Below are 21,641 nucleotides of genomic sequence, written 5' to 3'. Positions count from 1 at the left end.
GTGTCGGCCTGTCACGCTGCAAGTAAACACCCTCGCTGATGGACAGCTCGGGACTGGATGGCCTCAGCGTCTTCCCCCCGGGGAGAGTGTGGAGGGAGAGGAGGTGGGGAAGGAGCAAAAAAAAAATAAGAGGAGGAGGTGTTGTGAAGAAGCTGTGGGTGAAGGAGGAGAGGAGAGGGCTCAGTGCTGAGGGACCCGAGCCAAGATCAAGTCACCCTGAGGACCTGTGTAGCCTGGCAGGCTGGATACAGAGAAGACAGAGAGAGACGGGAGAGAGAGGGGAAACGTGAGGAAGGGAGAAAGAGAAAAAAAGAACGGGGAAAGGGAGAGAGAACGAGAGGGAGGACTGGGCCTGATTGTTCCCCTCCTGTCCCTCCTCCATGTGGCCTCCAAGGGGGCTCCTGCAGCCTCAGCGAATTTCCGTCTGGCACAGACCTGCGAGCTCCTGGGAGCAAACTGAAATATGAACTGAAACATGGGAGGACGGGAGGAGAGATGGAGAAAAAGACAGAGAGAAGGGTGGAAGCACAGAGGCTGCCAAAAGAGAGAAAGACAGGGACAGTCACATACAAACAAATAATCTCTCTATTCTCTGAAAGATTCAAAAGATGGGTTAGTCTGTTTTACCAAACCACTCACGCCTTGTTATGTGTAGCTTGGTAGATACCTTTGTCACTACTGTGCAGCCAAATTTGGGTTGTGGCGCTAAACCACAGGACAATTGCATTTGAAAAAATGATCTATATATAAATAGTGTTCCAGATATGCTGGATAACCCACAGGATACATTATCAATAGTTCAAATGGCACTCTTTCGTCTGCAAAAAGAAACACCAGTGAATAAGGTTTATAACTGAGCCTGTACGGTGTCTTGTAATGAATGGAAGCATTTTTAAAATTGAGAAAATGAAACAAAGTGATTGATATAATCTTAAATCTCTTTTTTTGTAAAATTTTCAGGCAACCTTTAAGTTTCCTCAAGATTTTAAAATACATGAAAAAATTATTTAAAAAGGTTTTCATGATTTTATTTTACAAGTGTGGCTCACAGTCAAGGAAATAATAGCAGGCCGGCATCAAAAGGGCGTTGTGTTTAAAACGTTGTTTTTATGTTACCTGTGTTTGTAAATCACATCTCCAAGCCAAATCCTTTAACTGAAAATACCAAACTGCAAACTTACAAACCGCATGCATGTCTAGATATCACCAGAGAGTGACATTCAATGGTTAGTGTAGAACAGAGGTATCTGATACACATACATGTGAGAGGAGAAAACAGCCTCATGTTAGGATCCCACATGTTCACCTTGAGCGGGTGTATGCACACCTTTGTACTGAGGTATTATTCCAACTGCTGCACTGTTATTTTAGCTGCACTGGACAGAAGCGCTTGAGCAGAGTGAGAGCGTGCACAATTGGACAACTGCACACACTGCTGTCAGGTGATCGTCCCAGGCCAAGAATACAACCCCTTAATGTGCGTGTAAGATTTCCTGGTGGTCATAAAACTACGAGGATGTTCCTTTTATCACAATGGTCATTCAAAACAGTTACCTCTTCAGAATGCGTTGCAATTTTTTTTGGTATCCCTGCATATACTGTATATCTCTAAAGAACACATCCATTAAGGCACATAAATCAACACAGGAACAAATGAAAGTTAATTTAGGAAGAAAGAAAAGTAATAATTATAATAATAGAGGGGGTGGGGGTCAGTTGGGAGAGGTTGTGGGGGTGGGGTTTGCCCATTTACAGACCTTCAGATTTCATATACCTGCACAGCCCATCAAGTCTTTCTTTAGGGTTAGTCTTGTTTATTTTATGTAGTGTCACCAATAAATGTACATGTTTAGTAGTCTAAGGTTTGTTTATTGTTACAAACCATGATTTAAGTCTAGGTGGATCTTATTGTTCCCATGTCTTTGTCGCCTGCTTCGTGGCTGTCCCTCGCAAAATGTTTAAAAAATGTATGTCAGCCGTGTTCATCACCTCCAGTAAGTTGATACCCAAACAGTTTTCTATCTTTAAATGCTTGTTTGACTCAAAAAATATCATAAAAAGCTTTCTCAACTTCTCTGAAAAATGATAATCAAACTGGACATTTAAAGAAATTGTGTGCATAATATGACTCTTGTTCCCCACACCCTCTCCAACAATTGGATCCTGCAATGGGGGAATATTTATTGTGTTGGCAAGGTGAAATAAAATATCTCATACTCACTTTCCACACAAACTCCCTCCAGTATTTCGATTGCAATATTTTTTTTTATTTCTACTTAAACTGTCATTCCAGTGTTCTGCTGTGATATTGATTTCTAATTCTTCTAAAAAAAAAGAACTAGTATGTTTAGAACTGGAGGGAAAAGAGGGGAACAACTGCAGCATAGATTCAAGCAAAAAAAAAATCATAGTTTTAATTTTGTAAATTTAAACAGAAAGGTCCCCTTCTAATGCTATATTTAGTAATCATTTATGACATACCCATCATGTGATTGAAAGCTACACTTTGACATTTGACAGTTATTTCCAACGAAAAACACAAGACCCTGTGTCTGTAATCATACACTTCAAATACCATGTGTCTTGGAATCATACGCTAGAACTGTGATATGGCACACATTTAATACACCTTTACTGAGGTGATTCAAAAGCACATTAGTGGACCTGCTAAATGTGGGGGCCTCGTGTTCACCAGATACATTTGAGTCCCGTCAAGTGCAATGGAGGCGCTATCAGAAAGCAGCACTGATGACACTGCTGCATTAAGCAGCTGTCCACTCCCATGATCATTACTACGATATGGATGCAGCGGAGCAGTGAACAGGATGCTGGGATTGCTACACAGACAGGTCTCTGGGGGGGAGGAAGGCAGAGAGATGAGTCTAAACAACATCAAGTCACCGCAGCCCTCAGAGACAGGGTCAAAACTTTTACACGCACAAACAAACAGTCAGATTGAATTCTCCTAACATCTTTCTGTGATAATCAAATCTTATTTCACTCAGCTGCAGCAATTCAGGAGGACATGACAGCACCGTGGGAATGTGGTCTTTAGGGGGAAATACTTTTTGAAATAGGAAAAAGTAACAGTGTCACTTTCATGTCTTTTTCAAAAGAAAATTTAAAAAAAAAGGTTTTGAACATATTTGTGGAAATGGTGTTTAACATACAGGCCTCTGAGTAAGCATTTCCCATGGCAAAAGTTGACTGACATTTCATTGCCTGTGTTGTGTGTTGTTTACTTTTGTGCCACTGACTGGAGCATGACATAGCTCTGTATAACTCACACACAGTGATTCACTTCCAATGTTGATGGGGTTTTTTTTCCAAGCAGCAACTCCTGGGGCAGGAAAATGAGGGCAACAAAAGGTGTAAAATCTGCAAAAACACTCAAATGGCCACTTGAGGCTTGAATTAGAAGTGACCACATGCTAAATTAAACAACACAAATACATATTTACAGCATGCTATAAAAAGACAAAACTCTGATGAAGTGTTGAACTATTCAAATGTTTGATTTGTGTAAAAGTCATCCATAATAAAGGCATAATCACAACTTTCAATTAAAGCTGTGTTTGTCCATTAGACAGCACTTCAACAAATTTGGGGCACTTCACTATCCCTTGGTGTATCAGCCCTCTTATCCATGTAAGGTCACTTCAAACACAAAAGATGGTGAAATCCAAAATGCCAAACTCGCAATTCACAACAAAATCCACAAACCTTTAGATGATGTAACTCTGGAAGTTTGCAAACTAAAAAGTGGAATCCTGAGTCATGGGTTCCTCTCAAACCGAGCTTTGTTTGTGTCCAGACATCTGTGCCTTTGAAACACTCAACAGTCCTCAGGACAAGTTGGGCTGTTGCAGCTGTATCAATCCAAGTGAACGCCAGTTAGCTTAGATTCTTACACTAGCCCAGTCACTCATGGAATGTTTTGGGGTTTAAGTCATTTTAACATTAGCTAAGTCATCTAAGCAGCTCCTTAAAAACTCATTTGAATACTGAGTGAAGAGAAGAAAAAGGGGGTTGAATGTAGTGTTAAGTGTCCACTGATTTAAATGAACTCACGGTAACACATTTCTGATCTTCTTATGTCATAAAAAATAATAACCATATTTTGCTAACTGTGCTCTGCGCTAATAAAACATGCTAGATTTACCCTCCTGGTAGGTGGGTAGATAGCCTTGAAGACTAGACCTGTTCTCAAACCACGACCATGAATTTGAAAATGTTATCTACTAAAAGTATTTAAAGCTTGAATAACTGAGTCGGCTTTTAGCATTTATCGAATTCTTACTCAGAGATGTAACCTTGCTCTTGGAATATTACCACTATCTTGCCAATGAGGGAGAATTGTACAAAGATAGAGTGTCTAATTAGCTTAATTATGAGCTCTTAGCGAGGGATTAGCCGATACAAATCAGAGGTGGGCAAAGATTACAAAAGAAATGGCTGGCACTGGCAATGAGCTCTATGACCCTAAGCTTAATTTTCAGAGATGATGAAAAAGGGTAATTAAAAAATAAAGCTAAGAAAAGGCAAGACCAAAGGAAACTATGCATGGATATTTTCCAAGTTAAGCCTTATCTAGCAAATGTTTCATTTAATATAGCATATAGTGGGTATCTTGTTGGAGCTATATTTTCCACTGTCAATGAGGAGAGTCTGCTAGGCCTATGTGTTCCCTCTGTGAAAGGCAAAGTCACACAGGGGGTAATTATCTGTGACGTGGAGACAGACATGGCTACCTACCACACAAACACTCTGGAATACACACCCCAACATTTATGCATAGCCCTATGGTCCCTAGTGCACAAATGTATGACTCCCACTATGTGTGTTTGTGTGTGTTTACTGAGCTATGGATTGGTTCCCCCTCAGAGCCATGGGTTGAGTGAATATTCTTAGCACGTTGGGACAGTCCACAACACAGTGCGTCCCTGTAGACCCCTGCCCTGCCTGCCTGTACCCTCTGATTTGGACAGAGGGCAATCAAGCAGACCCGGTAAACAACACAGAGCGAGGCCATGGAAAACCACAATAGCTCCTCAATGTATTCCTCTAGTGTCACTGGGGACACCAGTGTTTGTCCAATCACAGTGGAGCCAGAGAGAGGCATTATGGAGGGACTATTAAAATGATCAAGGATGCTGGTTAATGGCCAGTGGAAGATAGGCAGCGGAAGATGACATGCTGTACACTGCTTTCATAGAGGCTTCGTAGGGAACATCCATTAGAGTTATGGCTCTTAGGAAAGATATATATATATTTGAGTGTAAATGGCTGCTTTTCAAACGCATGTTCTTGTTTATTTGATCCTGGGAATGCCTCCAGAGATCTCAGTTCATCCTGGGCCAGGGAGCAAGAGCAGAGGGAGCATCTGAGACCCTTCATGTGGCCTTCTTGGAGGGGGAAACTCCCAAACTCTTTTGGACATCACACAGTGAACCTGTTGGTACACATGATGACAGAGAAGCTACAAAATACACAGAGCTACACTGAAACGCAAACAGATTTTGTAATATTGCCTTTACCTTATGGTGAGGATATTTTGGCATGGCTATTCAAGGTGACAAATGTGGGGTTTTTTTAAGAATGTGCCTCACATCTTCATTGACCTCAATTGGCCCGCAATCAAAATGCTGTAAATGAATATCTTCTAAAAGAAAAAGGTTGCTTGTAAGTGACCTCAATAAAATAATCATGTAATTGTCAAGACCAATGGGACTTTAAGAACTTCCTCTATTGCTAATATTAGAAACAGTGTTGTAGTAGTCCAGTCCAGGGGTCGGGCATGAGTCTATCCCCTGTCCTTATTTTTAGAACTCATGACTCAACATGGATTCGAGCAATGATGACTCCAACTTGGAGTCAAGCATTAACTGTATTTGAACTTGCCTGCTGTCTTGTTCAGCAACAGTTCCTTCCAGGATACCTTAAGGGGTGCCACGAATTATAGGTTTTGTTTTCAAAGGTTTTACAGCAACTGGGGCGCCCTCTAATACAGGCAAAAATGCTCCAAAATGAAAACTTCAAAAAAAATATACAAGCAAGAGCAGTGCAACATGTTCAATATGTAAAAAAAAAAAAACATCAACAAAAAGATGAGGACAACCTCAAACTTTACCAGACGTTTATCCGGGATTCAAACAGAAAAGGAAGTTACTTGGCCTCTTTAATTTTAGTTTAAAGTAGCTACCGTGCTAACCACTGTATCTCAAATGCTCTGTTAGATTATGGGGTATTTCTTATCCCTTCAACCAAGTGCACTTTTGTAATGTTACTGTTGGAAAGGTACTTTTGTGTGATGTTGATTAAAAGGTTTTTTGTTTTTTTTTGTAAGTTTAATGTACACCTACATTACCCAGAAAATATGAACATCTCTGACTCCAGCAATGGACACTTTACTCAGATTCTTTGTTGACTGGGACTAAGACTTGAACACTGGGTACTTGAGACTTGATTGAGATCTGACACTGGTTGGAGAAAGACTGGTAGGCCTAACTGTGGGTCAAAGACTAAATGCAAACTTTATGTTTGGGAATTAAAGTCCAACACTAGATCAGAAGGAGCAGCAGTGGTTTCGTAGTAGTATTGCTTTCTCTAATAACCACCTCTGAGGTGGCCTTGGTTCACAACAATGTTTTGCTTGCAACTAAATCAGCAAGTCAAACAGAGATCATGCATGGGTCGTCAGTTTTCACAGTTGTTAGTGAACTATATTAAAATGAATGTGTGAGAAAATGTTGCTTATTATGGCTTTAGATATTCAATATATTTAGTGAAACAGGCCCCAGTTTTGGATGACACGGTGGCGCAGCAATTCTGTTGCCTCACAGAAAGAAACATCAGGTCTACTGGCAAACTGAGGCCTCTCAGTGTACTGTTTGTATGTTTCTCATGTGGTGCTCCTTTAGAGGTTTATTTGTTATCAAAGCATAAAGAGTAAAGAAAAAAAATCATGTACTAAATGGATCTGACAAATGCAAGCATCAGCCACTAAATTGTTGTAGTATTTTCAACATGATGGTTTAAAAAACACTGCACAACTTTGAAGCCCAAGGAAATCTTTTGTTTTCACTTTAAAAGAGTATGTGGTAATGACTACATAGAATCTGTAGTGTCATCTGAAGACCGGAGTCGAGGAAAGTGAGTGTTCCTCTCACATTACCCTCTGCTACATTGGCAAATGATTAGGCTGCTGAAAACATCTCATTATCAGTATTTATGAGGGAGTGCGCCAGCCGGAGTAATGACAGCTTTACTCCAAAGTGGCACTCACTCTCTCTCTCTTTCTCTCTCTGTCTTTTTTTCTTTATGCTCACACGCTGATCTCTCCCACTCTTTTACTCTCTCTGTGTCCCATTCACACTGTTTGAATGCATGCATACAGGACAGATTGATGACTAAATGATTTAGTTGATTGTTTGCTTTGGTTACTACCTGTAAAGTAGGTTGCTTTTTTTTTTTCTTTTTGTGGGGAATAAGTACATCTTTATTACATAATAAGCTATATTCAACACTCGACACTTAGAAGTAAGAGAGTGTACGCTTCAATGATAAACATGCATGTTGATCTTCTTCTACATTCACATCAGCAATCAATACTAGCCTTTTTAGGTTCATCCTCACCCGAGAACTTTTTTGAAATCTCAGTTTTTGGGTAAATAAAAAAAAAGACAGTAGCCGAACAGCGAGTAAAGATCATCTTCCAAATGAAAGTGGCTCAGTCTGGACATGGGCTATTATCCTCCTCAAGATAAAGCAACAAGTAAGAAGTTTGAAGTTTGAGATTTAACTTGGCAAACTTGTTGAAAATCAGGTTTCAGTCACAGATACATACTGTCTTTGCACTAATCATTTTTTTCATCTGTACACCCTGCCCGAGAGACTGAGGAGATTTCTTATTAGTTTGGATCCTGTTGCCTGAGGGCCCAGAAAGCGATGAGATATTTGACCAAACGCAGAAACCCAATAAGGGGCCATCGATTAGGGGGGGATGAGCACCATATTGGAAACACAGGTGGCTACAAAGAAATTAAAGAGCTGCAACAAAGAAATGGAAGAAATCAAAACTCGGACACCTTAACCCTCTTTGCCAGAATTCAAGTGTCTGATTGTTTGTTGGTTTGTGTTTTGGATCTTTCCGCTAGAAGGCGTAAAGACATAGAAGCAAACATCTGAGCACCATGACAGATCTCATTCAAGTGTTCAGAGTGCTAAGGTGATTTATTAGAAACTTATGAGAGATCTTCACAGTGTTTATCTTTAATCTTTTTGGATATGCATAGAAATGTATTTTAAGATCGTTCTGTGTAAATATATGTTTATATAGCTTGTTTTATAGAGGTTTTAATATCAGGGATGTTTAAAAAACCCACGTGCACAAGAGTACATTTTAAAAACAAAGTAAAAACTCAATGAGTACATTAGATATTGAAAAAGCCATTAACGTTTGAAGGCTATAATATTCCATGACACACTCCAGTCAGAGGCTAACAGAAAAGAAAAAGTGTTACATTTTCTAAACAAGGCAAGACAGAAAGTTAGGATAAAGTTCATTGAAATGTTAAAAAGTGGGTGTATCATAAGAAACAAAGAAGGCCTACATCAACATCAGCAGGCGAGTTTACAAGGCAGTTGCCAGCTTGGTTGCTGCAGTCTACTGTTTACTCGAGCATACTCCATTGTTGTACAGACACAGATTTAGCTCTTAAGAGCTAATTCTCAAACTAAGCAAAGTCTAGCCAGTGGTCCAGAAACCACTGTATTTTAAGGAAACACAATGGAGTCTCCATTATTGGTATAAAATGCAGAATCTGTAGGCAAGTGACATGATTTGGGGTTTTAGAAGTGTTTTGGTTTCCCTTTGTCCACCATGTTTGATTGGACGCAACCTTTGAAGAGGGCATTGGCCCTATGCAGTAAAAAGCCTAATGGAGAGAAGATAATAATAATAATAAAGAAAGAAGGCAATCTGCTGAAATACTGAAACTGATCGGCTATCATCTGCCGACAATTTAGCTTTATATTAATCTCTATAAACAGACATCTGCATGCAAGCGCAGGTCACAAGCTGCTCTTATACGTCATCCCTTCTCGTTTCTGAAGGTTCTAGTTGGACTGTAACAAAGGCAGCTCACAGTAAAGGAGTCTTGCCTGGAAGTTATTTATCGCTAACCCCTTGCTACAGCGGAAGCCCCCAAAAGCTGGCCATTGCTCACAGAGGCAATATTGTTGTCTAACGATAGCCGATGGGTTTAAAGATTATGTAAGCACTTGTCATAATTTGTTACATGGAGAGATTATTTCATTTTGATATAAGAATATGAATAATTGTTTATCCTTTTTACTACTTCTTATTTAATAGTTGTATAATTTGACTGAGAATCTGGTCTAAAGAGACCCAAAAAGCCTTTTTAATTTCATCTCAAAACGGGGTTTCTGAATATTGATAATGACTTTTCAGAACAATGTGTGCTAAAACAAAATGATTGTAAAGTGGAGACAAGCAGAGACAGCTTCACAGCTACCTCTTACAAAGTGGCAAAGCTTTCTGAATATCGTCTATATTTAACTTTGACAAGAGGGAATGAGCATGTTTGTGTTGTAAATACTAAGTGTGCCGGGGCTATAATATGAATTGGCTGCAATTGGATACATGTGACTAGGGGGCAAATGGATCTAATGGTAGTCTTAATGCTGGCCTTGAATAATGAGGCCTTTGTCTAATAAAACTGGAAAGCCTCCAAATACCTATAGGGACCTCGGCTAGTTAGAGCAATAACAGTCTATCAAAAGAGAAAGCAAAGTGATTACTTAGAGGGTAATAAATACAAGGCCCATGCTGGGGAGGGACCTGGGGCCAGAAAGAGAGTGAGGAGAAGAGAGGAAGACAGAGACAGGGACAAAGTGAGACAGAAGAAGAGTAAGAAATGGCTTAGTACAATATCTTGTTCTGTATTCTATTTTATTTTTTTGCCAAGTAGTGGTGCTGGTATCCGGTCCCTGCTAAATTGTATATCCAACCAGACACTTTATTCACCAAATGTAAATCTTTTAGGAAGTCCAACCGCAAGATAACTTCAACTGAGCTCAAATGAAAAGTGGAACATTCAAAATACTAATCAATGTTTGAGCAGGAGGACCTTGATTAGTGTGCATGTGACAGGTACGAAAATGTTACAGAACTGAAAACTTCTTAACAGGTAGTGAGTTTTTTTTTATCTCTTTGGGATCCTTTGAAAAGCAACTTCACTTGAACACTTTGCAGAATAGTTTTAGAAGTAATTCGAAATATGCTTTTAGAAAAGACCACCAAAACGAAGAACACAATCAGGGCCACTGTGTGCATTTCTATGGTGGCCAAGGACAAACTCTACACTTGAGAGGGAAAATGCAGTTCTGCTGATATTTTGTCTCTAAATGATACAAAAAGGCAAAGTAAATCAAGTGTGGTTGTCAAGATAGCTTTGAATTTGAGGAACACTTTGAAAACCAATCAACTGTTGCATTGCTTAAACAGATAAAGCAAATAGGTTACCCTCATTTTGGCACACATTCAGGAATATCCCAAAAATAGACCCCAAAAAAGTCTGTCTAGTCCAATCCCAGTATGTCTTAAATGGTAGAGTAGTGCTGACCTGAAGGAATGGCTTAAGGGCCAGATAAATGGGCACAATAACACCACCATCAATTATAGCCCAGAGAAAGGAAAGAGAGAGTCCAATCAGAGAATTAGAGGGATGTGGGGCAGACAGGTGGATGGACAGCCTGCAGGCAGTGGAGAGGGCGGAGTAAGGGGATAACAGAGAGCACAGAAAAAAAGAGTCAGACTAAGTGACGGGATGAGGATAATAAAGAGACAGTCACACAGAGTGAGCGGTGGCCTCAGAGCTAGAGGAGAGGGGGGTTGAGGGATGTGAGAGATGGACTTCATCATGGTCAGGGTTTAGACTCTGTTTCTGGCCCTTTGTCTTCAGGCAAGGGAAAGTGTGTGTGTGTGTGTGTGTGGGGGTGTATGTGCATGTGTGTGTGTGTGCGCGCGCTCAATCTCTAATGACAGGTGAGCGATTCATTGCCCCTTACAAGAGTGACCAATGCCTCCCCACTCCAGGCCTTGATTCATTTCAGCTAATGTATTACTGGAGGAGCATCAGTGTGCTGTCTGCTGACTGGGCTGGACCGACCAAAAACAGGAGTGAAAGTAACCAGAAAGGCAGCACACAATTTATCATAGCAGGAACAAACTTCTTTCTTTGTAGTTTTTAACCCTGAAACCGCACTTAACAAACCATAGTCAATTTTCCATGAAGATAAGTTATGGTTCAATCTGCATGCTTCATAGAGTTGGTATGAAGAGAATCTGTTGATTTGAAGGCCTTGTATTGGTTGACATTACAAGTTATCATCTGAACAAGGCTTAATTAAAATTGGCATACTGTAGAAAACTTGTTAATTTATGTAAAAGCAAACTTGTCTGCAAGAAATGATAATCTATTCAGAAGTTATTTGCAACAACAAATCTGTCTTTAAGGAAATGTAGCCCTGCAGCCCTGTTTATGTTCTCAATGAAAAAGAAGGTAAACCTGCACATTTTCTCAATGCCATAAAAAAAAGCTAATTTAATCACACCCTATATGTTTTGAGTAATATGGTCAAGTAATAATTCTAAGATAACATTTTCCTGGGCATTTTCACTTTGCATTATCCCTGTGGTTAGGGTAAGACCAGTTCTTAATGACCTGCCTTTTCAACCTGTCCACCATAGTTATTGCCATTAGTGTCCAAAATCTGAATATATATGATGATTCCCAAGGTTTATTTGTATCATCTTTTGTTCCTCTTCACAAATACATGATTTCTAGTCTATTGAGATTATGAAATTCACCAGATAATCAGGAATGTGTTCTTTAATCCTCATTTAAAAAGAACACGGAGAACAGACTCAGAAGATCCCTCAAAAGGACAGACAGGAAAGCAGCATGGGACACTTCTCTGTCCTTCCTCAGGGACCTGACTGTCCTTCCTGGCTGTGTATTAAAAACAGAATTCCTCCACAAACTGTTTGTGTTTTCAGTCGTACCCCTCCTTGTACCACAACACAACCCACACAGCAGGCCGGCCCTCCCCTTCTCTCTCTCCCTATGTTCTCCCTGCTCTGTCTGAGACCTGTCTACTATCAACATGTGCCACATGTCCTTGACAAGTCAAGAGGATCCCTCACCAGAGGAGTTTGGTGGCAGCATCAACCATGCTGTTTCCACTCTCTCCCTTACTTTCTCTCCCATCCTGCCTCCCCTCTCTCACTCTCTCAATATTGAGTTGCCCGGGTAAAAGGGGGCCAGAGGAATCTAATAACTGTGACAGTGGGGCTTTTTTGGCATTGTTCCTGAAGCTGTGCAGACACACACAGGGCTGTCTGCTGGCTCTAATGAAAGGTTAAATGAATAGGACAAAGTGACAGGAGGTACAATAAAGAAACAAGAAGGAGGAGAGAGTGTTTGTGCAAGCATGTGTCCATGTCTCTGTGTGTGAGTGTCTCGAGGCTGGCCTCCCTGGCTCAGGGAACAACAAGGACAGGCCCTCCACGGCGCTGCAATATTCAAAACAGATTGCTGTGCGACAAAGTGTGTGTGAGAGTGTGTCTGTGTCATGCATATGTGTGTCTAACTCTCCCGCCAGGACACAGATGCTGAAGAAGAATTCCCGCATGGGGCTCTTTGATAAATGTTAAGGTCACTGCAGAGGAGAGAGGTGGAGGCTGGGTGGGGAGGGAAAGCGGGTGCAGTGGGGGGAGGAGGAGGAGGAGAAGGAGGAAGAGGAGGAGGAGGGAGTGACGAAGGGGGACGCATGTCTCGTCTTGTGCCTCTCCCTGCCTGTGCCTTGGTGGAATGTGGAGTCACATGAAAGAGGCCCTCTCTCTCTCCCTTGCTCAGAGACTCGTCTCTTGTGTCTGTCTCAAAAGGGCCACTGTCCCCCTCCTCACACACTACCTGTCAGCAGATCAACACTCAGCTCCTAAAACACACACTGCAGCAAAAGCATGTGAAAACACACACACACACACACACACAATTATTTGCATACAGACTACACACACACACACACACACACACACTATACAGATGTGCCATTCACAGACAGCTTATGAAGTTCCCTCAAACAGTAAAAGTGAAGTAAGACACAAACAAACACACAATATCCCATCACCTCTTTAGACTGCCTAATTACTATGATTATCACCTTAAATAGCAACTTTGTCACCAACAATCACTGGGTACGACTTCTAGTCATCCAGGTGTGTGGTGATGGTGCGTTTCACAGTAAGATGCAGCACAATCAATTAAAACTGAAATCCCCTGATGGTTGGTGACAAAATATGTTAATGTCACCTGACTAAAGAAGGACGTTTCTATTCAATTTCATCAAATCCGTCCAAAAGACTGAATCCATGCATTCCTGCCAAACCATGATAAGGTTAAGATCCGTTGATAAGATTGGTTAGCTACATGGCTTCAAATATTTAAGTGCTAAGAATGTGACTTGCATTAACAACACATGTTTTTTGATCGGAACATAATTTGCGAGTGCCTTCCAAAACAAGTGCAGATCTCAGTTGGGCCCAAAGGTTTTAGGCACATCACCAGCTGGTAAGGGTTAGAGAAAACAAATGGTTTTGGTTTCAAATGTGTACCTTTTAGTGTTAGAATAACACTGTGGTAGGGTAAGGGAAAGATCATTATATTGGCTTAAAGTTATTAAATCTTTCCCATGAAAATGAACCAAATGTACACTGACCACACCATCATGACCTCCTCCATATGTGGCGATATAAAATGTCATCCAACTTTCTCCTTTGTATCCCCTTGACATGAGTCATTGTTACCATAGCTGGTTGAGGGCTTGGTCATTTGAACACAAACAAATGTAATTGCTGGATATCTTTCTGACAACACTATTACTGGAGGGAACAAAGTCTCTTTTTAAGTATTCAGACATTCCACTGCGGGTATGAATACATGCAAACACAATACACTGAATTGTACATCCTAAATCAATTACAAAATTTCTACAAGGATAAGGAGTCTAATTTCTGCAGTGAGACTGGGTAATAGAGGCCAGATTATACATTCAGCCAACAAGGTTACATGTGTGCCTGACACATTATCAATGCATTCAGATAATAATCAATGTTGGATAAAGCCTACTCAAAGTAAAAAAAAACAAGATTGCTCCTGCGCCCTCTTGGCCTGGCATACATGGGATTTACATTATGCTTCCTATACATTAACATAGAAATTAATGTAACTTTAGCGCAAATACTGACCCTACCAGAAAGATCAACAAGAGCAGATTATATATACAGTGGGTTGTATAGCTGACTTTCCGATTTGTACTGGATGAAAAGATCTTATCATATCTTTATATCCTAACACTGGTCAAAAACTCAAACTTCTTTGATCTCAAAATTGAAATGAAATGTTTGGAAACAAGTTAAATTAACGCTTAATGAACTACCTTTGGATGTGGTGGTCCAACCAACAGTGTAATTCAGATATGTTCAACTTTAAGTTATGATTTGGCTTCATTGTTGAGTTGAATTCTCTGAACACCTGTCTGCGGTAGCATTCAGGCAGAGTTTTGAGTGAAGGCATCTTTTTTCTTTTGGTGGCACTAATGAACTGACATGCAAATGACTGTAGTTAACGGTGAACCAATTGGGAAATTTTAACCTGAGGCCTGATAATGGGCTCTGGGTTACATTTATGCGAATATGTGTATTTAACAAATAGCATGCCTTTTCCATCAGATGCAAGTGAGCTGTATGACTTAAAAAACCTGCCAAAACAACACATGCCTATTGTCGTTGAAGGCATTTCAATTCTAACTAATCCAGGCCTACCACAGGGTAAAAGCAGAAAACAAAATGCAGCATACACAAGCCATCAGATCCAAATCATTAAAAATGCTGTCACATCACCAATAAGCTGCTGTTTAAACATCAGTAGACTTCCACTTTCCAAACATCTCCTATGAGCATCTCTGAGCCTTAATCTTCATGGAGGTCTGGCAACACTTACTTTTTAGACCTCTAAATTGCCAGCCTGGAAAAAAAAATAAAAATACTTGAGACAGTAAAGTTTCTTTTCTTAGCTGAATGGACACAAAGGGGTTTCTCTGTTTCAGATGTTTCATGTGGAAGTGCAAGTATCAGTGTTATTGGAAGAGGAAAGAACAGAAGTGCAGACCATGTCAGCAAAGTTGATCAAGAAGTTGGAGCTGGGATCTGTAGTTCTAAAAGCATCCTTTTCTAAAGCAGATATTCTTGCATACAACATCCATGTAAGGTATCACCAGCAGCTAGAAGGGAACTTATTTGGTGTTTCAGGAAACACTTGTATTTTCAAAGGTAATCATCTCCCTTGTAGCGTTGCTTTTTCATATGCAGAAAGAAAGTGTTAATATCAACTGTCCCTGCGACCAGTAAAAATAGAACTTAATTGGGCTTGATTGCTTTATCCATCCATCCATCCATCCATCTATCCTCTTTGGCTTATCAAAGGTCAGGTCACACTTGCAGCAATCTATGCACAGAAGCCCAATATTTTCCAGCCCAAGGCTGTTCCACACCATGTCTTTAAAATTGTGTGAATGATGTTATTGGGGAGACAGACAGAAATGGTCATCCTTGTCAAGAAATTGTGTTTTCTCTCCAACACCAATGGGAAAGTAGATTTTCTTGCTGTGGTATTCCACAATTTAAAATACAAAATTCAAACCTCGTTTATCATCTTGCAATCCACCATGAGCATTTTTCTTACTGATTAGGCATTCTAATCTCTTTTAACAAAGTGTGCAGATGACATTATGTGGAACTGTACTATTAAAGAGTACTTTGGCATTCTGTCAAAGAGGCCTGAAGTAGAAAATGTGTGGAATGAAGTGTGGCGTATTCTTTGCCCTTACTTTGGACAGAACATAAACAGGTTTTAAATTAAAGAATCTGGCAAGAATCTGGATTGAGAACCTCGGAATCATTTCAAAGGCTACTCAGGTAAAAATAACATTGACATGTTACAAGCAGGGAAGCAGACACTCAAGGCAATAATTCAAAAGTCAACGTGCTCCGTCTCAGTCCTCAGGAATTTTTCATGAGCCACCACTTATCTTGTCATATCAGATTTCTTCCACCAGCTTTTTTGGAGGGAAGAGAAAAGACACCTTTAGGGCAAATTATTCTCTTTTAATCAAATCACTCTGTATGGCCTGAGGAAATCTTCCCTTCCCCTTGAATCACTGAGGCATGGGCCACTAACGCACACACCCAGAAAAAGAAAGAAAAAGAGAGCACACGGTTGTCCAAACAAACATCCTCAGACACATATAGAAAAATCTGTAGTTTGGTGCCTTTGTATCAGAAAGCTAGAAATGAGACAGAACAGGAAAATAAAAAAAATAGAAGAAAGCAAGGAACTAAGTGGTGTCTGGAGTTTCCATCACAAGTGAAATCCCAGATTTTCTCACTCAGTGTTCATGGAACAAAATCGAACAACTTTATTCTGGAGCGCAGTCAGTGCAGGAGGGAGCTATAAAATATAAATTATACCACATAACCCTATACCTCCCAACTGAGCCATTTGGTTACAACTATACTCCTGTTCGTTACACAGGTCCAGCGTCTGTGCTCTTTCTTTAGCGTCGACATGAATTATATTCTGGCCCTGCTGAAGAACGTATGGATTACAAGTGAAAAGTAATTTCCCCACCGATCGGACTGTTGCCACCCAGTGACACTGAAGTGTTTATTTTACACAGTAATTAGTTCTGGACAGAATTAATTAAGACCACCCCAAATTACAGCTGAAAATGTAAGAATCATGACTGTGTCTTGGAAGAGAGAAAAATGCAGCAGCAGGGGAGTCTTTTATAAAGGCTGAGCTGTGCAAAATGTGTTCTATCATTTCCTACTTTAAACAAATAAAGACGGAGGGAGTGTGTGGCTTCTGCACACACTGGGTGTGTTCAAGACCAAGGTTTTCCTGATTCCTTCCTTAAAGAGTATGAGAGTGTTTGGATTAATAAGTGAAATAAAGCCAGTCGAGGAAGAACACACAAAAAGTGAACACATGTAAGTACTAGTATCGGTTTACAGTACAAACAGCTTGTAGCGCTGAGCCTGATTTTAATCTGATTGATTTGCTGTTTCAAAGTGTGACAGTCCTCTTACTATTGAGACAAAACTATCATTATGCAGATTAAAAAACTCTTAGCGATATCAGTCTACATGATAGCACAAGACTAAACACATCTTTAATGCTCATGTCACAACAGCTGCTAACCCTATTCATGACTTTCTTTTATTTATTTCCCTTTTTTAACACAGACTAAATTTCATAATGTATTCAGAGGAAATTGAAGAGTGTAAGTGTGTGAAGATTAAGTTTCTTACTTTGTGTGCTCAGGTACAAAAAAAATGTAATTATGTCTTCTAAGTGTATATTGTTTTAAATCAAATACGTCTCAAGCTGTGCTCTTTATTAAATTAGGGGTCCTGCGATCCAATTTGTTTGAACATTTCACAGTGTCTCCGTTCAGTCGTTCTAGTCGCCCGTAGCTTAGGTTACAGTGTCTTGTTTTCATCCAAAGCCACCACGAGGTGTACGACTCCACTCCCCATTTCAAAATATTACCTTTGCTGTCACGGCCAAGACACACTATCAGTCACTCAAGATGAGAGTGTGGGAGCTGAGGATGGATGGAGGGAAGCACAGCCATATCCATAAAGTAATGACCCAATCCAGGACATTTTAAAGAATAAAAGAACAAATAAAGGACAATTCCAGACCGATACCTTGACTTGAGAATCAGCTGATAACAAGTTCCTCTCGATTAAATAACAATTAAAACTGCAATTAAAGACTAATTGTTGGTCTTTTGCTTGCTTTGACCAACATTACACTCTCCACTCTTTCCCACACTTTTGTTTTTTTGTCAACTGAACAAGATAATTAAATTGAAACTAGTTGTTTTTTGGATAAATGATTAAAATTGCTATCAGGACAACTCAATTAAAAGTACTGCGAGCATGTTCTGATAGTTTTGTCAGTAAATCGATTAATCAAAACACATAATTTTGTTTCTGGTGCTTAACTTAAAGCTCCTGTGAGGAACTTTCATTTGTGTGGCTCTTTGTGCCCCCATCAGACAAAGCACTACATCTTACCTCGATGCTGATTTTATCCTGTACATGTGTGACTATGTAGTGTTGTTTCACCAAAATGCCCTCGTGCTGTCTTTTAACTGTCAAACACATCACTCATAGTGAATCTTTCTGTGGAAAATGTCAAAAGAAGTCTGTTTTGCAGTGTTATGTAAATCATCTCATCTGACACCTACCCTGTGGCAGAGCTTAAAATCATTAATACATATAACTACATAACTTATATTAATCTTGACGATTATGGTCTTGTTTGCTTTTTTTAGCTGATGAAGAAGCATCACTATTCATTTCAGTTGGTTTCATGACCTGATAAAAACTCCTCACAGGAGCTTTAAGTAACATAAGTTTTAAATCCAAAGCTCCAAAGTTGAACAAGCTGATCCGGAGGAGAAAATATAAACTCATCTCAATTTCCCATGTTGACATTTTTATCATGTGACTTCTTTTAAGGAGGGAGGACAACAGAAGTCATCACTCTAGAAACAGACGTTGGAAGATGATTTGCTGAACGGGTCACATAGTAATTAACTTCCTTTGATCTCATATACTTTGATATTGTTGAGATATCACAAGTGCATTGATGTGAAAAATCTAGAGCGGTAAGAGGTAGAAAAATGCTGTATATATATATATATATATATATATATATATATATATATATATATTCCATTAAGCACGGTTCAAAGTACAAAACTTAACATTAGAGTGCAGCTTTGTCCAAATTAGTTCTGCAAAAATAATGTCGGAACATGAAGGTCAAATAGCAATAATCTCTCCAAAGTAATTTTTTAAAATGTGAAAAAGGGTGCACAAATAAAAAAAGGACCAACAAGTCGGAGTTGAATTGAAATTGAATCAGTAATCAAAAGCTCCTGAGAAAAAAAATGAGAAAGTGAATGAACCAGGTTGCATAGAGAAGACGGAGTGTAGAGGGAAAAGAGGAGGAAGGAGCTTTCAATGTGAGCAGAAATCAGAGGGAGCCAGCAGGGGGGACAGGGAGGGTTGGTGGGGTCAGAGCGGAGCACCACTAAGCAGCCTTTCTCTTCATTAGCAGCCTCTCTAAGGGGGGCGTCACAGGCCTACCTGTCCAGCAGATTATTGAACCGACTAACCAGTGGCTCCCACCCCGCACACACACACACACACTCTCACACTCTCTGATTCCCACAGACCCAGAGGAATCACGACCTCGCTGCAGCCGCTGACAACTTTAACTTTTTCTTTAACCTCACGTCGGAGGGCTCTAGGCTGAACTGGGGCCATCTTGTGAGGACATTTACCTCCACATTTCCTGTATTATTGTCTGCCGCAGTTGTATTGTTTTTCTAGGAATATACACTTTTTGGTCTGAGTATTTCCCTGCAGCAACACACTATAACTTGTTCTCTGACCTTTTGACAATGTTGAAGAGTGTGTTGCTTTGGCACACATGTTTGAGACAGAGAGGAAAGGAACACCAGAATTTAACATGGGTTTTATTTTACACTAAGGTAATTTTGAATTAGACTGACTGCTCAGAAAAAGGTAATGAAATGCCACTTCAGGAATGTGAATTGGCATTCTTTACTGTAATGGCAGCACCCGCTCAGGCACATGAAACATCACTGACACACACACACACACACACACACACACACACACACACACACACACACACACACACACACACACACACACACACACACACACACACACACACACACACACACACACACACACACACACACACACACTTAGACCAGGCCCATACACTGTGCCAGACATTAATCGCACACACGTCTCTGATGAGAGTGTGAAGGTGCTTTTGTGGTGCTTTAAAGTGAGGCCATTCATCTCTATATATCTCTCTCTCTGTATCTCTGTTCTAAGTGTCTCGCTCACTCTTCCCTAAAGCCTCCAGATATGTCGGGCTGAAATGTCTTACACTGACATGAAATGCCTCTGTGAAACTCTGCTTTGACTGTCGCAGGATGGCCATGAGCTTCCTGAGTTTTCTTTTACAGGTACAGTAATATAAACAGGCACTTAGGGAAGTGTACTCAGTACAGAATCACTGACACAGATCAAATCGTTAAAAGTGATAAATCAAATTACCCAGAGCTTTTGTTTGCACTGACATCTTACACAAGCAAAACCTCTCTTTTTGTGTAAGATCTATTCAGACAAAGATCCAACAGACCCAAAAATCTAAAAACAAGACTGTGAATATTTCAAGAAATCAATAATACCTTGCAGAAAAAATAGCATGAACTTCTAGAAGGAATTTTTGCAGAAAGGTGAAGCAGGATTTACAGCCGAGGGATTTTAGGCCTGAGAAATAACTTGCTGCGAGCTATGAAATGAAATCTGCTCACATTTACTGAAGCAAAAATACTTAAGACTTTTATCAGCTATCATAGGCTACTTGTTTTCTCTCTGACAACAGTGCATGTATTTTGTTGAATTAAAGAAATCTTAGTTTTAAATATGAAGACCTGAATCAACATGTGGTATGAAGTGCCTTCAGACATATTTCATGTGTAAACAATAAAAGCATTTAAGAGATGTTTAACAACGACTTGTCCTCAAGACATCAAGTGGAAGTTTTTTTTTGTTTGTCTTTGGGGAGCAGAGAACTGAATCACAATTTTAAGGTGAAACACAGACTTTAAAATAAAATTAAGTAAGGTCATATTTTGTGAACTCCCTCCAGGTGTCACAGGTTCTTAGTCTCATTTCTGGCGTGGCATTAATAGGCTCACAAAAGGTTTGATGATAAACTTCAGATTTTCACAAGACTAAGAGGGTTAAGAGGAAGAAAAAACAAGCAGAAGAAATACATTTTCTTTTAAAGGCAGAAAAAGTTTAGTAGATGAGTCATATAAATAAAAACAAGTGTGGGGAAAGAAGAAACGGAATAGGCTGTTGGTTACTTTTAATGTGTTCAGACACGTTCAGCTGACACTCTAACTCAGAAGTTGTAGAAAAGTCCCTTCTTTTTTTTTTCTTTTTTTTTTACTATAAGTACTCTTCCTCTTAATAACTCAAGTAAACTAAAACGTAAAAAACATTTTTACCATTGCTGCATGTTGTTTCTGACAGATCCCGGGGTTGCTGGCACTTTTCAAAGTTGGCGTCCTCAAAAAAGTCTGATTTCGCCCTCAAGTGGGGAACTTTCTCCTCTTCAATGCTGCACGCTGTCTGAGGTGATTCACGGTCCGTGTTTCTTTCAGAAACTTATCATCGCTTTTGTGACAGTTTTTAGGGTACAAGACGGGAAAACAGTCACTCGCTTTATCCCAAGAACCTCTGCGTCCTCACCGGGCGGCTTCACTGAGAAAAGACGCGCGTCGAGACGTTTGGATACACGTCGGTCTCACGGAGAGGAACGCACGACCACGACGCTCTGTCCCCTCTCCTTTTCCCAAACCGTAAA

The 21,641-nt window shown here is 40.0% G+C and overlaps 1 protein-coding gene across 1 annotated transcript in view; it reads right to left on the bottom strand.

The window, feature by feature from the left end:
* bnc2 (basonuclin zinc finger protein 2) overlaps positions 1-21,641 on the bottom strand; it is a 159,727-nt gene extending 138,086 nt beyond the window's left edge. Inside the window, exon 1 of the mRNA XM_065957343.1 lies at positions 21,283-21,641. Within this exon, the coding sequence (XP_065813415.1) occupies positions 21,283-21,285 (3 nt within the window). The 5' untranslated portion in view covers positions 21,286-21,641. The remainder of the gene's footprint in view (positions 1-21,282) is intronic.

Source organism: Labrus bergylta, chromosome 1, assembly GCF_963930695.1.
Source record: "Labrus bergylta chromosome 1, fLabBer1.1, whole genome shotgun sequence".
NCBI lineage: Eukaryota > Metazoa > Chordata > Actinopteri > Labriformes > Labridae > Labrus > Labrus bergylta.
The sequence above is the reverse complement of the archived record's forward strand: the minus strand, read 5'-3'. Positions and strand labels throughout refer to the sequence as shown.